At 32.9% G+C, this 20,838-nt stretch overlaps 1 protein-coding gene and 1 non-coding gene across 6 annotated transcripts in view; one reads left to right on the top strand and one right to left on the bottom strand.

Moving 5' to 3' along the window:
- LOC132910004 (uncharacterized) overlaps positions 1–20,838 on the top strand; it is a 124,147-nt gene that overhangs the window by 82,484 nt on the left and 20,825 nt on the right. For all 5 annotated transcript variants that reach the window (XM_060965350.1, XM_060965347.1, XM_060965349.1 and 2 more), the window contains 4 exons: positions 8,831–8,995; positions 16,206–17,089; positions 17,813–18,199; positions 19,944–20,124. In XM_060965350.1, the coding sequence (XP_060821333.1) occupies positions 8,831–8,995; positions 16,206–17,089; positions 17,813–18,199; positions 19,944–20,124 (1,617 nt within the window). The remainder of the gene's footprint in view (positions 1–8,830; positions 8,996–16,205; positions 17,090–17,812; positions 18,200–19,943; positions 20,125–20,838) is intronic.
- Positions 20,497–20,568, bottom strand: Trnae-uuc (transfer RNA glutamic acid (anticodon UUC)). Its single transcript has one exon. It is a non-coding gene; the product is annotated as a tRNA-Glu (tRNA).

Below are 20,838 nucleotides of genomic sequence, written 5' to 3'. Positions count from 1 at the left end.
TAAAAGTAACTTTGTATTAGTAAAAATTAGGTAAAATAATTTCTCACTTTAATTGATACCTTTAAATAAAATAATTGAAAATACTAAATACTCTTAGTTGTTAGATGTTAGATACTATTTGTATTTATTTTACTCATAAACAGTAGATGCAAATTATTTTACAACGTAAGGGTACAGTAACGCTTTCAGAAAATGTTCTCATTTCAAATACAGAAGTTTATATTTCTAACGCAATTGACATGATGGAATTAGGATCTATTCCAGGACTCAGTTCATAAAACATGCATTCAAATAAATAGTTAGAGAGACAATTACTTTATTTGATAGCTAAATAATAAAATATTTCGAGGATAAATTTTGTGTTCATTAGAATAATGCAATGAATAATTACCTAAATATAACATTTATATATGTAATGCATTAATAAATAATTATTCCAAAATAATTATCATATTAAAAATTTGAAAGTACCTATCTACATACTTATCAGAAAAATGAAAAACTTGTACCTACAAGTGAAAACTATATTTTCTCATCTTTTAAAGAAATATAGTAGCTATAAAAAAAAATATATTAATATAAGATAATTAAAGAAGGGACTATCCTGGTAGATTCAAAAATGTAATTTCGACAAATGCGCAATATTTTATGAGAAACAATATTAGTTCAGATGTTTGTTAGTCAATGTAGCGTATGTAATCCAAAAATCAAATCAAAAAATAGTTCGTAATATATTAACTATTAAAATTATTCTTCTAAAAAAGATAGAAAATATGACTTAAATATCACACCGCTATGTAATACATAATTAACGAAATTAATTAGCCATTTAAGCGTAACGTCTTTCAACAGAGACACACGTCGCGTGTCAAGTAAAGTTCTTAAAATGCCGTAATTAAGCTCCATTCACGCGGTCCAATTTTCTCTTGCTCGTGTCACTTAAATCGTGCTTTGAATTTCTTCACCGGACATTTTTCCGCGAATAGGCCGCGTTTCGTTCTAAATGAAACAAACACGGTCGTAATTCGCACCAACTGATAATTAATCGTAGCCAAAGTGTAAATGCCCTTTCACCTACAATTCCAGTACCATACGAAATTTCGTCGTAGAACGTGAAACACTGATGTAAACACAGACGAATTCTGACGAACGCGACGAACGAATCAGCGTGCAAATTGTTTATCGGGAAATTAGCGGTGTGTCTTCTTTCTTTTTGCCCGCATTCGCGGTTTCACGCGCAGTCGTGATGTATACGCGCGAGCGCGTGAAATATTTAATTTGACGAGGAACCTAGGGATGCAGGCGGTTCATGGATTTTATCAATTTGATCGAATTCAATGGCAACGGAGAGATATATCGGAAAATATTATGACATAGAACCTAGCTAGAATAATTATTATTACCACCAATTAAAATCACACGTGTGGATAATGTTATATGAAATATTCGCGTTTTAGGAGCGTGATGGAATACCGTGGATAATCGCAGATTTCGACAAATGAAATTTTATGAAATTTTGTTTTAATACAGTTATACAGTGTGTCCGAGAGTTTAAGAGACATATTTTATATGTATATTCTATGGGTCTAACAAAATAAAAAAGTGTTACGTAAACATGAATGATTTAAAGTTCGTTTAATATTTGGTTGTATTTTCGTGGCTAACGCGCGTATATGAAGCAATTATCTTTTTATTTCGTATTAAAAAGAAGGAAACTGTATTGTAATAACTTTTCTCCTCTTTATATATATATATATTTTTTTTTTTTGTCTCTTCAATATCGTTATTTAATCAAATTCTATCCGTTAGCTGAGTTTCTGCTTGGTATAAAACATTTTATTTGCTCGTAAAGCATTGGATCAGGGATCGTGACGTGTATTAAATTACTAAACTCGGTGTTTGAGGTGCGTAAAAAACGAAAATGCAATTAAAGCTCTGTTGAAAGAGCGCGTGTCGAAAAAGCACAGTAAATTTAATCTATATTATTATACAACAAGAGTATTCTAGTAACCTTACTGTGGTAGAATACTTTATTAACAAATAGCGTAGCTTTTTTAGCGTAATTTATTTTCCGTAATTTATTCTAGCGTAATTTATTTTCCTCGTAGATTATTTTCTTGCCAATATTGTTTTTCCATTAACATGTATATAATATCATATACCTACTTTAATTTTAATTTCGATTTCATTCAATTAAAATTTAGCTATCAGTCAAAACAAATTCATTCTTCCGTAAATATAAATTTCTCAACATATATAAGGAACGATAAATATATTGTTTATTATTAATTATTATACTATGTAGCATGATGTATATCGTTTAAAGCATAATATACATTTATTTTGATACATAACTGCCCAAAGGGAAGTTCAATTGAACATTGAATTAAACAGATCTGTTGTTCGATAATTATTAATAAGGTTGTGTAGCTTTCTGATTGTAATAAATTTACATAGCTTTAACATTTAATTATTCTGAGAATTATTAATAATTAATTCCTTAGAGTTATAATTCTCGATACGTAAGTGAGTTTTCAATGTAACGTTGATAGAAAACATCTTTTCCATGATTAATTATATACATGAACTATTTATTAATTTATATTCTTAATTTTAATTGTAGATCACGGATTATTTATCGGATTAAGGATTTTGTGTTACTGTTCTCACCCAATGGTTTTTAATACTTTCTCCACCATCCATTCATATTAATACTACGATTTCTGATGATGATATACGTATAATTTTCCACTAGCATGATTTTCTTGTTAACAACACCGTTTCTCTTTTATGAAAACAGCCAGCTAGAGTTTCATTGATTTTATTACAACAGTTTCGTGCTAAACAATCTCCATTCAAGACTACATCTCACGTAAAAAAGAGCAGTTATACGGTCTACCTCAATAATTGTAGTACAATCAGAAAGAATGTGGTTCCTCGTGCAAAAAGAAATAGAAAATACAAAATAAAGTAAAAACGAAATTTTATTTATTAGAAGATTGGTACATATTCCAAGTGAAACATTTGGTATACCCGTTCTTCTCGAACTACGTTTCTCTTTTTTTATAGCTCGGATTCCCATTTTGGGGAAGCTGATGTTCGTCAAGAGGGTCGTGAAATGTTTTCTAGCGGATTGCCAGAATTATTTTCGGTAGTAATTATTTTTATATGAAATTAAACCAGTAAGATTTTTTACGTTTAATTATTTCCACGTCGTTACAGTGCAATATTGTATTAATAGTTCAAATAATGTACTGTTTGTACATATTTCACAATTAAATAAACGTGACTCGAGGTGCATTGTGGTGAGATGGTACCTAATCCTTCGTAGCAAAACTAAAACATTCAGTACATTTAAAAAATTATGGAATGATTATCGACATCTAGTATATTATATTTATAATCTGTATAACACGTGTTATATCATACAATCATTGGTTACATGAAAAATATTTAGAACATTTTTCAATGAAGACACTTTTCGAAAAAAGTCAAGGGTGAAATTTTTTTTAAAGTGCCAACGACCTAGTTTAAGCCACAGAGGATTAAAACATATGGAAAATGTTCACACGTGTTAAATGTTCCATATTATTTGGATTATTTGTCTCAACGAGTCTTCTCAAATTTTCTTAAACTTTCACTAGAGCAAATCTTAATTCACTTTTGACGAATAGAAAGTTTTCTTTACACAATTCGTAAATGCTTTTTTGTGCAAATATTAAGAAAGAAGAAAAGATCGTACATTGTTTGGTTATAATAAAAACGATCTTATATTTACCTATAATATAGTGCTACAATAGAGGGTAAAAATAGAGAGAAAATATTAAACTATTCTGTCTCGAAAAAGGTTGGAAAACATTACTCTACTGCAGAACGTCACATGGAAGAATTTTATTTTAGTTCACATTTTCAATATGTTTTTACACGAGAAGAAACATCCCTCTGTCGGTACGAGCTATCAACCAACGCGACCAACAAAGACACCCTGTATACGGATGAGAATGTAGAAACGTTCGAAGTTTATTTATTGTACCCGCCGTTTATTTTCCCTTTAATCTGCACGAGATAAATACCGGCTAGCTAAAACAACGGACTTCTGTCCAGTAGCAGACAGGAAAGGAAAGAATACCGGGAAAGAGGGAGGTAGAGGGTGGGAAAAGAAGCGAAGGAAAAAGATACAGAGGCGTCGAGAGACGCGGGCGTATTTAGTTAGGCGACGCAGCGGAAGAAAAAAGATTTAACGATCGACTCGTTAATTACGCGAATAAAGTGCACGTGAAATTGGCTGATTGCGTTAATTACGGACTGTCGTGAAATTGAAACCTTGACGCTCTTCCGCGATATTACGTTTGACCAATTTATCCTTGCTTTTCTATTATTGTTTTTTTATTTTTGGGAAGAAAGAACATCTTTTTTCTTTTCGTTGTGAGATACAACAAAAGATCCAATCAGATTAAATTGATTAAGATTAAATGAAAATAAACACAGTATGAGAAATATTAATAATATAATATCATAATTGTGTATTATCAGGATGGTACATAATATACTGATTATTTAATATGTATAATGAAATATACGAAATATATGTTTAATGTTTATGTGAAATATAAATATGGATATTATATAATTTTATATTGTAGGATGATTCATAGTTCACCATTGTTGTATTAATCATTGAAGGTATATATCTCGTGTGAAGATTGTAAGAGATTTTTCTAGATTTTTTCATTTTTTATTATTTTTTTTTTTATTATTATTTAATTTGTAGTTTACAATTTGTCCAGCTGGACATTCAGTAAATTTTTCTAGCTTTATTGCTAAATAACATGTGGATGGCTACCCCCAGCGGGATATCATCTTCGAGTTTGTCTATTTTATTTCTTTAGTGAGGTCAATGGACTGTTTTTTTTTTTTTTTTTAAGTCTTCTCTTTTCTATTTGAAAGCATTTTTAATTTATCTGAGATATTTTTTACATTGTTACATTAAATAATTTCATAAATGCGATTTAAAAGTAACGTATGCTTTGCCATAGATACGAAGCTTGCGTTTAACGTAAACAGGATAGAAAGTACAAAAAAAGGAGTATTTCCTACCCACTGCAAGTCTTATCTTTTAAAGGCAATTGTTTAGATCTTTTTTATTTCTCTCCCTGTTCATCTTTACTGTGTAGTGTGTTCAAGTGCCAGATGATACAGCTGCAGCTGAAGGTCTCTTGGATAGTTTTACTGCACTTGTATAGTTTCCTCAGTTATCCTGCTCTTTGTATGCAACTTCAAACTTTGTACTCGAGAAACGACTCTCGACGACGAAAGTCGAATTTCGTTTATCAGGTATAACCCGAAAATATGAAGAAAATGGGGTATTCGAATCTACACATTAGCAGATTCTAATACGGGTTATATCTGTGGAATTCTGCCTTATTATGGCAGCCTTATAACACGAACATTGATAAGACCGAATCTTTCGGTATTCACTAGAATTCCATTGCACCTGTACAAAATGTTATTGAATAAAATACCCGGTGCGCGAGGACAGATTGTTATTACACCAGTTACATTTTGGCTACTGAATTACATAAATTAAAATGTCATTTGACTGGCACGACATTGAAAAATCGAAAAGAGTTGCCAGATGGGATAAGAAAATCAAATCTGACAAAAATACCGATGATAGCTTATCGCAGGAATAATAATTTGATTCTAGCGTGGAAGGACGAGAGGATCGTCACATTATTGACAAATTGGCATAATGCAAAAATGAGTACGTGGAAAAAACTCTCCTCCATGGGACTCGAACTGTCGTCAAAAAACCTATCGCAATTATAAATTACATCAAGTTCATAGGCGGTATTGATCGGGCTGATCAGTATGGCTCCACATACTGCTTTATGAATTAGTTATTTTTCTGGGGAACGGATATTTGTTTAATTAATTCATACATTCTATATAGATTAGTAAAAAAAACGAAAGACCACTTAACCATTTGCGATTTATAAAAACTTTAGTAGACCAGTTGAGAGGAGATTTTCGACATCCACGAGACCGAGCTTCGATGTCGACTGCTAATTGTGATGAAATTCGATTAAATGAACAGTTCCATGTAATTTTAACAGGAAGGGATTGTAAGGTGTGTTCTTACCGAAACAAAGCAGAAAAAAGAAACGAAACAACTTATTATTGAATAATATTCATAATATTCAATTAATATATTATTATAAATTATGCAGTTATAATTAAAACTATTGCTACAAAAATATACTATAAAATCCCTCAAAAATACAATACAATATTTTTGTAATACAATTATTTTAATATAATTAAAATAAAATTACTATATATATTTACATTATCAATTAATTTAATTAAATACATTTTTTATAAATTATTAATTGAAATTAAATTAATGTATAATAATATTCATAATACACAATTAATATATTATTATAAATTATACAATTATAATTAAATTTATACTAAAAATTTGTCCTGGTAAATGTTTTATAAATTATCATACAAAAAAAGTATACAGAAAAAATATTAAAAAACGATATGTTCAAAGATGTAAATATATATATATTATTAGAATATAACGTTTTTAAAGTTAATTTTTGTATAATGTCATTTCATGTTACCTGCAAAACATTCGTCACATACGCGCAAAATCATCTCGAATTGTTGCTCCGTCTGACTGAAATGGTCGTCAAGTGCAAAGGGTTAAAATCAGCCACACTGCGTAAACTGTCTCTCATCCCAAAACAACTTTCTTTGCACGCGATCTTTTCAATAGTTAGCACTTGGCAACTTCGTGTTTCTCCAGTGAACTTTCCATAAAAGAACATGATGATGTGGTATACAAGAGAAACATTCTCCACTTTGGAAACATATGGTAACACATTCTTTTCACAAACTTTAACAGAATTTTAAGCTATAGTGCAATCTCTATCCTATTCGAATATACATATCTGTATATGAAGAGCACAATCTAAAATATTTAAAGTAAAGTAAAAAATCTTCCTGTAATACATATTTAATATATAAGTATATAATACATATTTCTTTTTACATTCAAACGTTTGATTATCATACTCCTTGTATATATATTCTTCACTCGGTTTATAGTTCTCAGTTCATCATTGGATATACAAGTTTTTTTTTTTTTATTTGGTAGATTATTTACAGTCAATTCTCATATAGGATTTTAAGTAAAAGGATATACAAGTGATGAAGAAATCATTGACAGAATTAATTTCGTTTCTATAAGCAGTACTCAATATAATAAGTATAATGCAGTTAGAAATATTCATAGCAATAAAAAAAATTGAACAAATGGTACGAAGCACAAAAGAAAATAATCCTGGGAAACTATTCATTTACAGAAAAAATTTGTAATTTGTCAGTCCAGAAAGACTGCGAAGATGGATTAGAAAACCAAAAAAAACATGACTTGTACAGACGTATAAGTGCAGTAAATTATCACTCTCCATATAAAATGCAGTCCAAATTTACGTTTAATTATCGAGAAAATTTAATTACCTGGTTCTCCTGTAATTAATTACTTCGGATAATCAAAGTCCTATTACATCAATTTTTATCTCTGCGTTTGTGTTCCTAAAAATATAGGCTTACGAAAATTCTCATTGAGAATTATAAATAAATTATTCTGACGTGATTCTATGTCATGTTTAATAAATGTTTATCGTTTGTTTAATTTTAGTTGCGAAAATACGCGCGGTCTATTGATCAGTATATTTTCCCAAGCGACTTAATCCCATCCTAAACCTCCTTTCCCTCAAGAACCTTTTACTGTCAAAGATTATCCCTTATTTAATCTGACAGAAATCTGACAAAAAACAGGATCTCTGATAATCTGATAGTCTTATCAAGTCAAAAGTAATTAAAAATACGCGAGCTCAAGCATGACGAAATTAAGCATTTCGTATCGGTAGAAACGACGAACCCAGCTCGTTATCACATGGAAACTAATTCGCAATTTCTTGCAATTTCATCGCGAGGATGACGAAAAGTACAGATCTATACCAATACCACCCTCGCTTTATGGGAATCTGTGCGCGTTGATTACGTGCGTGTTACAAAAGATGCAACATGGGCTGGGAACTCTATTTCTCGCAGATAGAAATCGCTCTTGTGTTTTACGATCATCCTCTTATCTCAGTTCCATGATCATTTTCACGAAGAATAAAATTTGATGGCTCTTTTACGACGAGATACTAGAAGGGAATATTTTGGCAACAGTTTTTCAAACAGTGAATTTTATAGTTACTATACACTTGAAATAGCATAGTCAGCATTTTATCATATTTCGCAATATGTTGTAATACTTGAAGTTTCAAGTTTCTCGGAATCTTTGAAATAAAGTCGTTATACAGACTGTTGCAAAATAATATTTTAGATTGTGTGAAACGAAATAAAGAGGATGATAAAACTTCTGCTTTTTTTCACTTTCGAAACGATAGATGGGATATTTTAACCAAAGAGAACAGAGTTCTTGTTAAGGGATTAAATTGACTAAAACTCTACTTTCTTTATCTATACTTTTAATTATTTAAGTATAAGAAATGTTAGATGAATTTGTAAATGACTATGGTCATTAAAGTCGTTATGTGCTTCCACATTTACATATTATCCGTTTGAAAGTTGAAATTATTTTCTGATATTAGTCACATACATTTTCAAAACTATTTAGTTGCCAGACTTTATCTAGCTTAGCCTGGCGTAACCTGCAAAACTGTATAATATTCAGTTTTCTCCTTTTATCTCTTGAACAGCATTACGAGGTAAGCTTCACATGGAATTCCGGTGCTTTCAGATGTGGATGTACTCGCTAGGAAGGGCATTATTGGACACGACCCCGAGAGTCGCTGCACTGACAGGAACGGTTTCCGTTTCACCCTCGTCGGCACTTCAGTCCGTTTTAGCCGCCATGACGGAACCCGATCCACGAAGACGAGCTTCCTTGATGAATCTGCTAGACGTAAGTCTGTAAATCTAGCTGAAATTGTTTTTTGCTTTCCTCTTTTCTTTCCCGTACTCGAGATCTTTCGTGAAGATCAACTGCTTGCATCCTCGTTTCTTAAATTCTTTCGTATGAAAAGTGAGTTTGCCTTCATATGAAAACTGATGTAACATAGCCAAAGGAATAAAAAGAAACGTTTCTTTTTTACTTTCTACGTATCTGATAACTCTTTCTAAATACAATTATGAAATTTGTATAGTTGTGTAAAAGTGTATAGTTCCTACTAATAATCCTTTGTTTTCAATATCATTTATTTTTCTGATATGGGGTTGAAAAAAATAATAATATGCTAGAAAAAAGACACGTATTTAATAATATTTACTGCTAGATGATACGAAACTTATTGCAGTTGTATCTAACTAGTTATCGTATAAATACAATAATAGTTGCAATAGTGTACAAATTATTTTCCTCAGCCACTGTATACGCAAGATCGCTTAACTCTGTCACTGAGTCACGTCTCACTGTGAATACACGATCCATTATACCAGGTTTTGTCGTGCAACGTGATTCAGGGGACACATCATAATTACGAATGCGATTTATTCGCCGTTTTTGTAAGGTCGAAAATTAATTTTCGTGTCATGGCCAAGAGCAACGGGCGAGACGTTGTGAATCGCGAACGTGGTTGAAGAAGCAGCTGCATCGGAGTTGAATCGAATGCATGCATACGCGCGTTACAAACAAGAGGAAAATGGCTGGCAGCGAGAATAACAATGCAATCTCGTAGCTATAAAACGCAGGGGGGTCTGGTGTTATTGAAATTCACCGGTTATCCTATCCAGCCGAAACTTCGACTCGAGGTTCTTGTTGTCCGTTTGGACGAATCGTGAAACGCACGTAGGGCGATTTGTACTGTTTGCATAATTTTATGCAAAGAAGAAGAATTCTGCGGTATACGTTGGGCGAAGCTTATCTGGGATGCAACGGGGTAGTTTCGCGAAACACGAGGCGGAAAGTTTCGAGCGTCCTTGAGTTTTGATAAATGAATCAGTGGTATAACGAGCGAGATGATAAATCTTTTTTTAAAGAGCGAGAACTTTCTTTGTTTTTAATCTCTTGTGCTGTGTCCTATATCTTATTCTAATCCATTTTGGAAACTATAATTTGAGTCTTACAAATAAAATATTCAAACATAAAAAGTCTAATTTTTTATTCTTTTAGAAAATGAGAAATTCCAAGTGAAAGATACATTGTAATTTTATCGTGATCTTTAATGTTATTTTTTTTTTAGAACAGAGACTATATTATCGGTTTTATTATTTACACAAAAATATTGACTTACTTCGAAAGTATTATATTAACAAATATTTGTTATCATACAAGGTTCGTCCACCTTTAATTGGAAATAAACATTTCTGTATATTATGTTCTGTGTATATTATTTCGTTTATCGATGTCAAATATTTGAAAACCAGTTAAATTCTACCCATCTCGTATTACATCTATAAATAAATACACTATCAAAATATGTAACTAAAATAACTTTGAATAGTATTTGCGTAATATCATTATAGTATAGTTCAGTATTAATTAAAATAAATATTTTGCCTAGGAACAATACAATAATTACGATCAAACACGTAGTTATAATTAAATGAACAAACCATTTATTTGTTGACACTACGTGTATGGGGTAACGTGTATCAATGAGAACAGGACAATTATTGTGTTTACCAACGGATGGATTATTCCTTCTACGTAAATGATTTATAATTTTTACTATTGCATTCTGTTTGTAAACTTATTTTTTTAATTAATTCTATTAATTTTATTTAGTCAAAAATCAACGATAGTTGTTATTTATATAATATAATAACACAATGTGTCAGAGATATTTGAAAATCGATAATAAATTAATAGATATTTAGGAATTATAGTAACATGTACCTAACAATCAAACGTTATTAAAATAAAACACGAACATCTCACAGATTGATATTAAAACGATATTCAGCTTATCGAACATTGAATTTGAACGTTGTGTTACGAAATTAATTTAATTTCATCTAAATTGATTCTATAAATCTGTCATGAAGTGATAAATATGAAATTGGTAAAGTAGATTAATTTTGCTCCTTAATCGTTCATTTAATTATTTATTGATTGTTATTATTACCTTAAGTCTTCTAAAAAAAAAACACTGCTTTATTCCACTGTTTGAAAATGATATTCGAAACGCATCATGATATCTAAAGAACATATCTCGTGAAAGCTATCCCAAGCCATCGGAACTAATAGAAAGTTTCTCAAACAGAAGTTTTACATTACATTACATTCTTTAGTTGTTTAAATCTCGCTGCAATTGTTAGAAATAACATTGCGCGAAGTTTCACCCATAACAGCCTTTAGCAGTTAATTTTTTTTCTCACAACTTCGCTAGTTCATATACCTAAATCGTTTTCAATTTTCTCCAGCAAAAGATCCTGCTTAATTACCTGCAACTATTCGTACATCTCTTTCTTCATTTTTACCTCTGTCCTCATTAATTTCGTTTTAATCTTATCTAACTATGTGAAAAGCTACTCGATCGAATGGCGTCATCGCAAAGGGTTACAGATTATGCAATTAGGTCGATCGCGTCTGACTGCTATCATCGCGCATTGCCGATACAAATTTCATTAATATCGGAGCCGTGAAGGCCAGGGCGATCCGTCGATCGGTATATGGCGAACTCTCTGCGATCGCAAAGAGCACTTGAGCGCTTGCGAAGGCGGACATTCGAGGGCAGCTTTAATTCAATTATGTGTCGCGCGAACATAGTGGAGGAGGCGAGTGGGTCGAACCAACTCTACCAGCTTAATACCTAGCACCTAGCCATTCTATGATGGTGTGGGGAATTTCAGTAATCTATGACCTTTCGTTTAGAAGAATAGTAGAGGGAGACGAAAATAATTGAATTCGACCATTCGATTTTGCGCGCGTGAAACGTGCATGTTCAAATACAACTTCGAATATATATAGCGTTTCCAAAGTAATTCTACTAACTAGTTTCGTTATTAATATAAAATAAATTTATAAGAATGATCGAGTTTGGAAATTATTAGAAGCAAGCTGTTATAGTTTCTTCACGTAGTTTTGCTTTTCTTCATGATATTTTGTATAATTTAATTTATGCATTGAAAGATTGCTTAGGTAGATAAAAGGATGTTTTTAAGCTTCTCCAAGTATTAAATTTAGGTTTTGAAAAATATTCATAACTATTTCCAAATTTGGAAAATATAAAAGATAAGTGTCTTGATTATTTATGACGATCTGTAATGAAATCTTAAATATTCTTTTAGTTTCAGTTTCATAAAATGTTATATATATGTTAAAATATACATTGTGTTCTAACAGTTTAAAATACTAAATAGTTAATAAATATTATGTTTAGTATGTTGTAAATTATTCATCTTCGAATATATGAGAATCTACTTTAGAAATTGAACTGTACTTTCTAATTCTACCGTGTGTAAACCTACATTTAGATTATGTAGGAAGACATGTATATAGCCTCAAATTATAAGACCATTTAATTCCATTTTATGACATTTTCGTCTTTCCGCAATCCTTCTAGAGATATATCTTGTCTCTATTGCACACACTGTTTCATTACATGTAGCACCTATTTCCAAAATAGATAAGAAACATAAAGAGATTCATATAAAAACGAAATAAACAAAAACTAAATATGTGTCCTATTTGGCTTTCTTTTTGAATTACAGCCACTTTTATCCTCGAATAATATGCAAATACTCAAATGGAGGTATTTTACAATGCACATAATTCTCATCTAAAAGCGTAAAAATATTCTTGAGTGCTCCAATTCAAAGATCGTATGCGTAGCTCAAAATACCATGATGATCAATTTTATAAATTCAAATGTATAGAGGAACGACAATTACAAACATAATTTAAAAAAATGTTCCTTCGAACTTACAATTATTGACGGTATCTCCTTACGATGAATAAGTTTATGAAAATATGATTTCTTTTTTCAAATGTTGAATACTAACTATGTATCTGGATAATATGAGATTGGTGTGAGAGACTCATGTGCAATTTTTTTTTTTATTATTTAGTTTGTATTTTACAATTTGTCCAACTGGATATTTGGTAAATTTTTCTAACTTAATTGCTAAATAACTTGTGGATGGCTACCCCCAGCGGAATACCATCTTCCAGTTTTTTTTTTCTTTTTTTTTTTTATTTTGGTTTTTACAATTTGTCCTGAAGGACATTTGGTAAAGTGTTATATCTCATTGGTAAATAAAAAAAAAAATGAAATAAATATAGCATGTGGGTGGCTACCCCCAGCGGGGTGCCAGCTTCGTTTTTTCTAAGTTATATCTTTTATGACATCTTCCAGTTTGACTATTTTATTTCTTTAGTGAGGTCAATGGGGTGTTTTCTTTTTAGTCATCATGTGCAAATGAATACAGTCTGAGTGCCAACCTTAGATTCTCGTACCATACAATTTTCTTAAATGTGCCTCAAAATCCCTATCCTGTTCCTGTAGCATTGTACTGGAATAGTTCACCATTAATCTCGATTTTTATTTTTAATTCATCAGTCATTCATTCAATCGTTTAATCTCAATGTATCATCAACTACTACTCGAATATAAAACTGACTATATAAACTCAATACTATGTATATCGAAGGATAAAAAGTTAAAGCATTTTTCATTAGTTTTATAATGTCCTCGTCTTGTATAAAACACTCGCTATAAATTTCTTCAAGCACTTTGAATCAGTAATTCAAAAACGGCGAAAACGGTCGTGCCAGCCCCTTAGTCTGTTGTTAAAAGGGTAAAAATAAATCGTCTCGAATGGACAATAGATCAACACTGCCGTTTCCGTGAAAGCTAGCCACTTTTAATAAAGCCATTCGTTCAGCTGACCGTAATTCATTGTTTGCACCTGAATAGACCGCGAAATTGATGAAATCCTGAGGCACATAGGGGCGCGAACTTAACCCGCCGCCACCAATTTCAACGAGGATTCCTCGGCTGGCGATGAATCATCCGCTCGGAGGACTCGATCGACCTCGCGGTTCAAATTACCAAGAAAGATTGATCTTTGCGATCCAGGAGAAAAAATGTATGCGATGGAAACAATCTAGCATATTTGTAACTTGGAAAACTGAGCCTCCGTAATAGATTATTGCAAAATTCAAAGTCGCATATGTTATTACGTTTTTGGATTTGGAAAATATATTTCGTTAAAGAATTAACTGGAATTGATAATAAGGTGAACTAATTTGATTTTAAGAAGGACATTCTTTTCTGTTGGGTACTTGGACGTTTCATGTGACAACTAAATAGGACGCAATATTTTATGGTTTTTATAAATAGTTTTTATAGGAATCAAGGTATTTTAACGAAGATTTTGGTATCGACAAGCAGTAATAACGCTTAAATCTTCTTAATTGACTATTTACAATCGCAACAGGCATTGCAATGAATTAGAAGCGGTTTTAAATATCGCACACAATTGTTATTAATTCTTTAAAAGAGAAAAACTCGGCTAAACCGTCAAATTATACAGTATTGTACGAGCAACATTTTTTTTTTATTTTTTATTTAGTAGAATTTTACAGTCAATTCTCATTGAGAATTATAAGTAAATTATTCTGGCGCGGTACTATAACTTTGATAATAAGTGTTTATAGTATGTTTGATTCTAGTTGAATCTAATGACGAGCAACATTTTAAAATGAGTATTTTTAAAATTACAATTATGAATATTTATTTCCTATAAGAGATTGAAAATGGATATTTTCTATATCTGACGCAAGAAATTTTGAAAGCAGAGAACAATTATTCTCTGAATTGTTTATTCTGAAATATTTGTCATCTCGTTATACTGTTAAACGGTTGAATATTTTCTCTTCGTACCATTCAATTTAAAATAATACTAAGAAAACCTAAACGCAAAACCGCTTTCGATGGGTCAAGAACTGCGGATAAACGCACGAAAAAATACAAAGAAGCCCCTTTCGACACCGTCTTTCCGGGGCATTGTCTTCCATAGACAGCCACGTATCCAAGAGTTGGCTTTTGTCGTCGCAGAATAGGAGTACAATGAAGCGATAATAGGTCGGACTTGCGAACCGCTTCCCCATTGATATCATGGCTCACCGAGTCTACGGAATTTCTTGAGGCCATTGTTCCCCTAAAACTAGTAGATTGTCTGGCAGAGTGGCGGCAATTTCGAAATCGTATCATAATCAGGATACTCGTGCAACACGGTAAACACGCGTATGCAATTTCATTAAGACCGTGAGACTGAGAGACGTACCTAATAGTATCGTTTTGCGACAACTTCGAAACCTATTAGAGCATCTGATCCAATAGTTTTGTCCCAGTTGTGAATTTCTAACTAGTTCCATTTACCTGAATTTCACCTTGTGATAGCGAATGATAGTAGCGAGCCTTGATCAATAAACTTCGTTCCATGCATTTCATGATTCTGATGGCACGCACAGTTTAGAGATGTAAGATGATTTAGAATATTTTGGAAGAAGGTTGACTCATTTTAATTTTCCTGAGATCCTGTCCAAGGAAGTCTTCCTCAGATCCGTAGATTTTTTCTCATTTTTGTATTACTTTCTATTCTGTCTTCTATAAATTGAAAGATAGAGACAAAGATTACAGTATTGTGCATGTGTGATCCTATGTTTTTCCCTTCTTTTTATTTATTTAATTTGTACTTTATAATTTGTCCAGCTGGACATTTGATAAATAATGCTATGATGTGGCACTATATTTTATGTCATCTTCTTTTACTGTATATTTGCATGTGCTACATTTTTGCAATAAATAAAGTCATTAGCTATATATTATAAATAAATTCATTTGTTCATCGATAATTGAACATTACCTATGTAGTATGATTGAGTTTAACAAAAAAGGCACAATATATTTGACTTAATACTGGAAACATCAGACTTGATTTCTGATATTTCTTTCTGTATGTGTTTTTGTTATACCTTAGAGACAATTATCAATCCTACAATTTACTACACAGAAAAACACTTGTCGTCCTTTAAAACTCAAAATCTTATGAAGAAAAAAAATAATATTTGGCAATTCATTAGTAGTTCAATCTAACCCGACTAGTCTTTCTTTGTATAGAACTGACACTGATTATCCTAACTATATCTATTCTTTTATCTTTTTCAGGTGATCTCCGAATACTGCCGCACTCGTTTACAGTCGAAGCCTTTCACCCATATCGTAATGGATATGTATCGTGAGGTGGTCAAGTCGCCTCAATACACAGCTCGTAAACGCATCACATATCAACATCTAAACCCTGTTCCTCCCCTTCGAAACCCTTCAGACCTTACGGAGCATAATCGTCGTCAGACCAGTTACTCTCACCAACATCACCATCATCAACAACCATCTCAGCAATCCGATCCTCTTCAACCCATGCACAGTCAAGCCAAAAATCTTCATCAACAACAAGATCGTCAATATCGTTCTACCAATCAGTATAATCCTCCTCGTCCAAGTCAACAACGTTCTCCAACTCGATATCAACCTCATCAACATCTTCAAATTCAAGAAGTACCTCAACAGGTTCATATACCAAAAGTTCACCACTATCATCATCATCATCCTGCAAAGGGCGCCCTTTTCAAGCTTCAATCGCGAAATTCACATTCGCATCCGAATTTAACGAGCCTGTGTGGCCAGCAATTACAACCGAACCGACGCCAGGAAGCGGAAGATCAGAGAACACAATTTCAGTCGCAGTTGAACGTCCAAACGAGTGGACGTAGCGTTGGTCCAGCGATTCAGCATCAACGCCGCCATCATCACTCGAGAACGTATTCACAGCCAATTTATACGAGGCTACAGCATACCAGGAGCAGTGGCAACTTAGCGTCTACCATCGTCAGTGAAAGCAACCCCGGAGGAAACGTTTATAGCGACCCTATTTACGCGTTGCCCGTTAAACCTTTCCTGAGCTCGCAAGACGTCAGAGTAAACGGACTGTCCGTGAAGCCACCTGTCGGACATCGTAACGAGGATGTGTACACAGCTACAACGATAGCAAGGTAGTATTTCTTTTCTTTCTTCTTCTCTCACTTTTATGGCTGTTTTTTATAATGATCCTGGTGATTTACTACCTTGTCCTGAAAAGCACACTCTCGTTACAGTTGCTTTTAGAGGAGATAACGGTTGAGGAGGAAGATACAGTTGCTCGCAAAAGTATTTGAACGCTTAATATTATAGAAACTTTTTATGAACACAATGGAGCCTTTCTCTGAACGTTGTATTGTCCGTATAAGAATTTTGCTAATAAGATATGCCTTTCGTCGTTATAAATACTATTGCCACATGCATGACGTGTTCTTTATATTATATATTATATATTATAATGTATTTAAAATATATTGTATATTATAACAGCGAAAGGAGATAACGAGAATGTGTTTTTTTTATACTGAGACACTTGAAAAAAGTCATAAAAGATATAACTTAGAAAACACGAAGCTGGCTCCCCGCTGGGGGTAGCCACCCACATGCTATATTTATTTTATTTTATTTTTTTTATTTACCAATGAGATATAACACTTTACCAAATGTCATTCAGAACAAATTGTAAAAAACAAAATAAAAAAAAAAAAACTTGAAAAAATACCGATGGTTTTGTGCAAGATAAAAGTGTAACTTGACTATGTAGATTAAAAGATACGTGTAATTTAAAAGAAAATAGAAAATATAATAAAATTGAAAAATACAGAAAAATCCAAATTTGGATGTAATTTGTTATGTAGGCGACCATCTGCGGCCGGATATTCTCAACCAGACATACCGACGTCGTCGACAGAACGGGGACTAGAGGAGGTTTATGGAAGATCTACAGGACGTGTGAATCCAACGTTGCAAAGGCAACACTCAAATCCTCAGCTTCCTAGCAGGGATCAGCAAGACAGTGATTTCGAGAGAATGCCAGAGCAGAGCGTGAAAACGAGTGATCACAGATGTCTGGCCGGCAGGGGAAAGGAGGAACAGACAGTGCAACAACAAAATCCAGTGTCTTCCATGAGAGTCAGAAGTGTTCAGGGGCCACCGAAGCCTCCTCGAATAATCACCACATTGAAGAAGGCGCCATTCTCCGACGTAGAGAGCAGCAAATCGGAACCACCAGCGAAACCGCCTAGGTAAGTTCCTTCGTTATTGCTGTTACTTTCTATGGTGATTATGGTAATTATGCTACAATTAAACATCGGTGTCTCGAGTCTCAAGGGAAGAGCTAAATCCTTCGAGTTATGAAGGTTTTGTCTCATCGAGTAACTTTCACTAAGAGAGATTTAACAAACGAAAATGGCTTAAACACACTTTATAAAAGAATTAATATTTTTCGATGGTAAGTCAGATACACAAGATTGAATAGGTGTATTGAATAGGTAAAAAGTAAACACTGGGAAGTTTAATAGATATTTAACATTTAATAGATATACTACGATTAGTATTTGTAACAATACGCGAACAAAGTTATAACAAACTATATTTTATTATATTTGTATTACATATCGTTCGTATGTAAATAAATCTTATATTAATTATCTATATATAATATCTTCTAAGAAATAACTGTTTGCTTTGTAACTCGATGTTCTAAAGCTACATTCTTAAAAAATATAATTTCCGTATTCAAGCTTTCTTCTAAAGTACACCTTACATAAAGCGTCATCTCTTATTCGATCGAACCATTCCGTTCCTACCCTATGTTTACTCTTCCCCACAAAGGCATCAGCGATTAAATACCACAAAAGGCGTAGCGAACCTCCAACTGCCGAACAAAACTTCTTCCCGTCCTGTCCATAACAATTCCAAACAGAACAATCCTCAACATCCCACCAAGCCTTCATATCAACCTCCACACCATGTGCTCTTCAATTTTGTTCGCGACTCGATAAACTACGTTGTGTTGAAAAGTGTTCTCGTAGAAAAACGAGAGATAAAGATAGATAGAGAGAGAAAAAGAGAGTGTGAGGTGCGAGGTAATCGCGAATCGAGCTGGCTAGGTCTAAAATTTATAACTGGCCAGCGTTAACGCGTCGGAATTTCATCAATCTTCGTGCTAAGACAGGACGTTAAATTGGAACGCGGCAGTCGAACGGTCGTTCGAATATCCCCTTCCAGTCGCATTATTAAGTTTGTCCCGGAATCGCGAGTCCGTGTTAATATATGCTTTCATGCGATCTGGGTCGCAACCTCGGAACAGGCCACCCTCGAAGAATTATAAGACTGTCGAGGCTCAAAGCAAAGCTCAAAGGGTGCTGCGACGTTCTTCGGGCGGAAACAGAAACGATCGTACCGTAAAAAGTCAATGAGCCAAGAGTGCTCATTCTGGATTTTCCGGAACGGTGTCGCGGGTGAATCGAGGTGAAGACGGGATTGTTCAGTTTTTGAGAGTTTTAATCCCTTGACGCGCATGTCGGTGTGGAATCGTCCAAAAGCCACGAGAGACAATTAAACATAAGTGCCCTGGGCAGATTTCTGTCACGTTACGTAGAATTATAATTATATTAAAAGTGGCCTGTCTGTACTTCGTTGCATCATCTGTGCAAGGCATGTTCCTAGAAAACTATCAGACTAAGAGGCCCTTCAAATTGATGTAGTATTAAACAATACTCAATGACTTTGAGGACTAAAAAAACGAAATTTTAGAAAAGATGTGGAGTTTTCCTTAAAGTGGGACCCACTTCAACAAGAGAGATAAAGTAATGTACAGTAGTGTAATTGTAATTTCTTTTTTTTTTTTTCTAATCTTATAGATTGGTCTATTTCATTATGTATGGACACTTTGGACGTTTTGAATGTATAGTACGAATTTCTTTGAAACTTATTTTGTTATGTAGTATATATTTATAATACATGTTTTTCTAATACTGGTTTCAGGAATCTGGTAAAGAATGGACCGAGAGCTCGACGCGGTAAAGCTGTACAAAGAGCACCATCCCGCCTATACAGAACAGTAGGTGGTCCAACTAGATCCTTCAACAAAGCGCAATGCATTGGTCCTGAATTCGTAGTGCGTGCCAATCAGCCACCAAAGACGCTATGTGTTGGCCAAGTAAAGGTAATAACAATATTTCTTTTCTCTATTGTATTTTATTAGCAATGCAAACCCCCAATATCGAAATTAGAGTTAGAAATTCTCTAAATCAACCATCAACGGTAAAGATTAAAATACGTAATTTCTGTCGCAAGAAGCAGGAATAGATAATTCAGTGTAAATAGTTAGATATAACAATAAAAGAAAGATTTCCTTAGAAAATTTTCGCATTTGAAAGCAGGAAATAAAGAAATAAATTATAAAATATTTTAATTATCAGAATTCAAGATTTAATTCCTTTTAATTAAATTAATTTAATTTTTATGATAATTGTAAATATATAAATTCATACAAAAAATTGATAAATATTTAAAGTAAAAAATGACAAAAATAAATTTCCGGTACCGGGAATCGAACCCGAGCCTCCTGGGTGAAAGCCAGGTATCCTAGCCACTAGACCATACCGGATTCGATACCTTCTGCTGTAAAATGCCAGACCACTTGAAGTTTAACAGCACCACGTAATATTTATATTTAAAATTAAGCAAAAAGCAAGTCATAAAATATTATTTTTCGGTATTTTATATTCGGTATATATATATATAATGTCAGAAAATGTACAAATGTCCACCATATATGTGTACCGGATAAATTATCTCTTTATGCAATGGTACAATCTTTCCTCATAGATCATCGATCAGAAAAGTCAAAATTTTTAATCCTTATGGTCAAGTAGAG

Source organism: Bombus pascuorum, chromosome 8 (assembly GCF_905332965.1).
Source record: "Bombus pascuorum chromosome 8, iyBomPasc1.1, whole genome shotgun sequence".
NCBI classification, from domain to species: domain Eukaryota; kingdom Metazoa; phylum Arthropoda; class Insecta; order Hymenoptera; family Apidae; genus Bombus; species Bombus pascuorum.
This window is presented reverse-complemented; position numbering and strand designations above follow the sequence as displayed.